At 42.9% G+C, this 6147-nt stretch overlaps 1 protein-coding gene across 3 annotated transcripts in view; it reads left to right on the forward strand.

The window, feature by feature from the left end:
* plxna1a (plexin A1a) overlaps positions 1 to 5757 on the forward strand; it is a 155053-nt gene extending 149296 nt beyond the window's left edge. For 2 of the 3 annotated variants that reach the window (XM_035521223.1, XM_035521222.1), the window contains exons 30-32: positions 116 to 328; positions 634 to 784; positions 1679 to 5757. In XM_035521223.1, coding sequence (XP_035377116.1) covers positions 116 to 328; positions 634 to 784; positions 1679 to 1774 — 460 coding nt within the window. In that variant the 3' untranslated portion in view covers positions 1775 to 5757. The remainder of the gene's footprint in view (positions 1 to 115; positions 329 to 633; positions 785 to 1678) is intronic. The other variant, XM_035521224.1, reaches the window with a different exon arrangement.
* Positions 5758 to 6147: the final 390 nt, after the last annotated feature.

Below are 6147 nucleotides of genomic sequence, written 5' to 3' on the forward strand. Positions count from 1 at the left end.
TAGTGAGAAAATACTTGGGGAATATCAAACCTAAGTTTTACGCTTTCCACATACAGCACGTGACCGGCCTGAACTCCTAACATAAGAACTCTCTCCTTCTTCCTCCTCCTCTCAGTTTGCCTTTGAGGTTCTGGGTGAACGTGATCAAGAACCCTCAGTTTGTGTTCGACATCCACAAAAACAGCATCACGGACGCCTGCCTGTCCGTCGTGGCTCAGACCTTCATGGACTCGTGCTCCACGTCGGAACACAAACTGGGAAAAGACTCACCCTCCAACAAGCTGCTGTACGCTAAAGACATTCCCAACTACAAGAACTGGGTGGAGAGGTATGTCTGTCAGGAGCAGCCAGGCATCTCCTGCAGCAGACAGAGCAATAGATCCGTCGGCTTCCTTTACCTCTGTGACAGACTATGAAGGATGAAGGTTAGGGCTATTGGACGAATGAAACGCTACCGCTGAACTCGAATAAACTGCTGATGCTCATGCAAAGCCATACGAATAAAAAAGTCAGACTATATCTGATGCCGTGTTTATTACTAAATAGATAAAATTACTCCTGCCGTGATTTTAACGCTGTAGGGACTCACTGTCCCTCCTCCCAGCAGTCTGACCTGGATGTCCACTTTCGCAGGTATTACTCCGACATCTCGCGCATGGCTACCATCAGCGACCAGGACATGAGCGCGTATTTGGCGGAGCAGTCCAGGCTCCACCTGAGCCAGTTCAACAGCATGAGCGCCCTGCACGAGATCTACTCCTACATCTCCAAGTACAAAGACGAGGTCAGTCACGGGGGGGTAGACGGAGAGCCCGTGGCACGTACCGACCAGCCAGGCGGCGGTCCTGAGTGCCTTCGGGCTGTCTAAGCAAACTACGGTTTGAAGCGGTGAGGAATTGGTTGCGTTTGAAACGAGGCGGGTTGTCATCCACGCGCGCTTCGCTCTGCACTTACGCTGATGATGCAGCATGCTGAAGGCATGAGGTGTGAATGTGAAACCCCCGCGTAGTTAACCCTAACTGGCAACATGCATATGATTACATGCAGGGACAAATGACTCAGTCTGACGGGCCAGTGTAAATGATAATGATAATGAGCCACTATAAGAGAACCATGTGTGTGTGTGTGTGTGTGCATGCCCATGTGCTCGTGTTTGTATATGTGTGCGTTGTGCATACGCACCTGCCTGACGGTGCATGTGTGTTTGTGTGTGATATTTTTGCCCTCGCCTTGCACAAAGGCCCTACCTCTTCCTTACCAAGCACGCTCTCAGCTCTGTGCCAGTCCTCTGTCCATCTTTGCATCCGATCCACTGCAGCTGACTGTATTTAGGCATCTGTTGGTGTTCATTATGCTTCAATTATCTAGATGCACACATGGCCACATGCACACCCTTGGTGAACCAATATAAACATGAGGAGAATTAGCAGTCCATTATCCAGACTTGCAGCTGTTAGCAGGTTGCACAGTCCTCTCTACACAGTTTTCTGCTTCCTTCCCGGAATCTCGGATGGTATGACACCCAATTTTACTGGGTTTGTCCACCAAAGCGGGAGATGCATTACCTGTCAACTGCGTAAATGTGTGTGTGTGGGGCATGACGTCCCCGCTTCTGCTCAGTCCCCAGCGTCCAGAACTGGGACGTGAGGCTGAGCTCCTCTTTGTTGTACCGCCACAGATCCTCTCCGCGCTCCAGAAGGACGAGCAGGCCCGGAGGCAGAGACTGCGCAGCAAGCTGGAGCAGGTGATCGACACCATGGCGCTGGCCAGCTGAGGACTCCCTCCCTACTCCCCTTCAGGCCAGCCCTGAGCTCCACCCCACACCCCTCTCCCTCCACCCGCACACAAAGCTTATGGACTGCAAGGATAGATGCAGTACACTGGAGACCCTCTCACAATAGCCCAGGGTGGATATCCCCTTATTAGTCCCTTCTCCCTTACTCAACACGCAACAGAGTGGCTCTTCAGTGGCTCTCCTATAGGACATGGGTTACAACTTGTTATATTATGGCATATTATGGTTATATTAAGGTACGTTGAAGGAAACCTGTCCCTGTTCCCGAGTGAGCCCTGCTTCGGAAGGTTTGGACAACGAAGTGTAGATCCCTCACGGCCTCGGTCTTGAAGTTTAAAGCAGGTTACTGAAAATCCTGGTTTTATAGTGCTCCGTTTTGTTGGATGAAGTCTGTTTGTTTTCCCATCCTGTGGTGGATTCGGTTTTCCTTCCTCGGGGATGACTGATCACGCGATCGCTCCCAGTCTCCTGCCACTTGTGTTACTGCTGAATTTGCACAATTTACAAGAACCACAACAAAAACAAAAATGATATAAATATATATGTATAGATACATAAATACAACTGCATTTTTATACAAAATGAGGAAAAAATGATAAAAAATTTTACAGTTTTAACATAGAAAAGACTTCAACAAAAATGAATTTGATATGTGAAACAAAGACTGAACTATGAAAAAAAAAATATTTAAAACCTTGTCCTGTGCCATGTTTTATTTGAATGTTGTTTAGTGCAAAAAACCTTTTCTTTAGCTAAAATGTGCTATGATTTAATGTTGACTTGCCTAGTGACTGAAGAATCAAGAGTGGAAAATATTACACAAAAAATAACAAAAAACTGAGACAGATGAACAAAATGTTGTGTGGTACCTTGTCTTTTTGGAAGGGAATAATGCAGAAAAAAAAAATGTAATTCTTAAGTTCGTGGAAGAATCGGTATGTTAAGTTTCTACGCTTTTTTTTTTTCAACCTTAATTCACTGTTGTGGTTTTATTGTGAAAGCCATGTGAGTGGGCTTTCTTGTTGTATGATATTTCATCCCTCGAGAAATTAGTGCAGAAATGCATGCGAAAGAGATTTCTGACCGGTTATTATTGGCTATGTTAGGGGTTTTCACTACTTTATATTCGCTTGTCATCCCACAGAAAAAAAAGCCCCAAACACAGTACCTTCCACCTGTGCGCTCGACAGACGGCATTGTCTTTCCACAAAGCACCTCACGCCGCACGAAGGAAAACTCTTGCCGAAAACGCTACGGCTCAACAATGAGGCGCGATATGATGTCTTGCGCAATGCTGGGAAGGTCCCAGATAATTACCATCATGGCGTCCGTCCCTTTGGCGCCCTACTGCTGTAGTTTTGGTGGCTAAAATCGTAATAAGATCGAACAGTGTGTTCCTGCAGCAGGTGGGGTAATCAGATATCCACAGCCGCTGTGAATATGGCTTAATAACGGTAGTAGGTAGTCTTTGTGTGCCAGTGCTAGAGGAAAAGAGTTGAACTTCAGTTTAATTTGCAGTCCTCATTTACTGCAGCTCGTTGTCAAATAAGCTATCGTGGCCGTCACTTATTTTCATAGTTTTTCTTTGATACAAGCCCTTTCATTAGTTTATTCAGAACTTCGACTAAACAGCAAAGTCGTGTACATTGCGAATATATCACGTCGGAGGTATGCTCCTTGTAGTCCTCCCTCTTCTTTCATTTTCCCCTCTTTAACCTAATTCTCTCGTGCTATCTCTCAAGAAGAAAAAAGGATAAATATGTTGCATTTGAAGTAGGTAAACATGCAACGTTTTTTTTCCCCCCCGGTTTCAGTCATTCAGAAAATGTGAAGCGATTTGCAAATTCTCCCCTTCTGCTGCGCCTCTCATCTGCTGAGCGTCTCAAATCGATGAAGCAGAGATCTTTGACATCCGTGCTCCCCGCCCCAAACTTTCCCTTTGGTCTCCGGAATGCCAGACGCTGCTGTGAAGATCCACGTTGTCCCCTTCATTTGTTGCACTGTACTCTTGAGGCCAGACATGTTTAAACAACAGAAATCTCCGCTCCACTTACCGCTCCCTCTGACAATAAAGCAAATGTAAGGATGCTGTGAGAAGTGTGAGAAGTAGGTGAGAATCCTGAGAGAGAAAATGGATAGTCACCGTAGAACTTTTTTTTGTTTGTTTTTATCTGGAGGCACGTGTGCACCAGGGTTCATGACAGCCAGCAGGGTTAAGAAAACAAATGCTTTGTTTTTATTTATTTTTGAATGTTTTTGAGCATTGTGTATATGCTAGCGCAATCTCTCCTATCCAACTAGGAGCAGGTCTCCAAAAGTATAAAGCCGTATTTAGTATCTGTAGTACTGACAATCTTCTCAAACTTGAGACATTCTAGCTATAAGAATCCTTTATTTCTTTATATCTATTCCAGTCTTGTTGTAATCATTCTGGATGCTTTTACTGTGTAGGTTTCAGCAACATATCACCAGTTGTTTTCTCATAACTTTTTGTGCTTTCAACTTTTGCTGTCACTGAAAATGTTATGATATTATTAAAAAGGACTTGTTTAGTCTTCATCTAACCATGGACACCCCCTTTTTGCAGCACACATGACAAAGTTCAATGGAAGGCAGTCTTCTTATTTCTACCATACAGTATACCTGTAGGACTACAGCATCACTACAGGGTCCATACATGGCGTACGCTAGTCTTAGGCCGTGTCCGTAAATAACAAGTAGTGAATTCTTGAACAGGGTGACTTAAATTGATGTCTAGCTTTTTTTTTTTCCAAAATACGTGTGTGTGTGTGTGTGTGTGTGTGTGTGTGTGTGTGTGTGTGTGTGTGTGTGTGTGTGTGTGTGTATATATAATCTTCTGATAATCTGTTTGTCCTCACATGGAACAAGAAAGATTTGCCCTTTTGCGCCATAGATGTTTCCATGTTGCGTAGGAGAATCATCTTTCATTCCACGTATTTTCAAGACGTCTTGTTCTTTACTCTCATTCTTTATATCAAAAAAGCATTTACTGACTAGCAACCATTTTTATTGTACCCCTCATAGTTTCCCTGATGGAAACATGTTGACAGGTTCAGCCTTACGCTGCATTAGCAAGGCTTTGATGACCGAGACTGTAAAACAACTGGTTGCGTCGGCTCAGGACACGTGATTTGCTTTGATGTTATTTTTTTTATCCTCTTTTTTCATTTTATCAATTTATCCTCTTTTTCTTTTCCTTTTTTATCGGGGGTGCTGTTTGACTACTTGATACTTTTCATGAGTTGTGGAAAATGTGGACGTCTTGAGCCGTTCACCAACATCTCAGTGTTGAACTATTGACGCGCTTGCCTCTCCTTTCTTTATATTCTTGTTTTGAGGAAGAAAACAAAAAGAGATGCCTGTTTTTTTTTGGTTTTTGTTTGTTTTTTTGTTGTAGAATAGCCGTGTTGTGATAGTTTAGCCGTAGGAGTAGAAGAAGGGTTTGGTAAATCAGAAGCTGTTTCAGTAATCACGGAGCTTTCACGTTTTTACACAGTGCCTTGCCACCTTCTCTCGCTCCTCTGAAGCCTCCACAACCGCATCACCCACAATCCCTCCTTCCACCGTGTCCACTGGCCACTTCCTCTCTCTCGCACTGCTCAGTTCAAGCGACCAACCCCTCTACTCCTGTTCTTAGTTTTTATTTCTGCTCATAATTTAGCCAAAATAAGAAGCTGATCTTAAAAAAACAAAAACAAAACATTTCACTTACACATTGGAAAAGTGTGAGCATGTGAATTTAAAAAAAAGAATACAAAACTAAAGAATTTTAATACTTTCTGAATTCTGATACCTTTTTAAGAGTTTCAAACTTGAATCAACTGTGACAGGTTGGCTGTTAAATGCTCGTTGTGTAAATATTGTTCTCCTTCCTATTTTGCAGATTTATTATGTGTAAATAAACACATGCATCAAGGAGAGATTAAACCTTTTTTGCTATACACGGTCTTTGGTGTGACTTTTGGCCATTATTCAAATTATTTTGCTCTTTGATTTTTGTATGTATGTTGTAAATATAACCATTATACTTTATTTCAGATTTCTGAATCTGTTTCAACTATGCAGTTACACACACTTAAGAAAAATGTACAAGCGTGAATATATACAAATGTTCAGCTGGCATTTTTTCATTGGTGGTACACATCAAGGGACGCCTGGTTTAGACTGTATTAGCAACATTTACAACTATGCATGTGTAATAGACAACACAGCTTGTTGTCAAAGTGATATTTGCTCTATATATGGGTAATTGTAGTATATCGCTTTAAAAATTCCCCTTCAAAACTGTCTTGGTGTCTTTTCCCAAAGAAATGTAGGCGTTAGAGCAAAGG

This window comes from Electrophorus electricus, chromosome 22, assembly GCF_013358815.1.
Source record: "Electrophorus electricus isolate fEleEle1 chromosome 22, fEleEle1.pri, whole genome shotgun sequence".
NCBI classification, from domain to species: Eukaryota; Metazoa; Chordata; class Actinopteri; order Gymnotiformes; family Gymnotidae; genus Electrophorus; species Electrophorus electricus.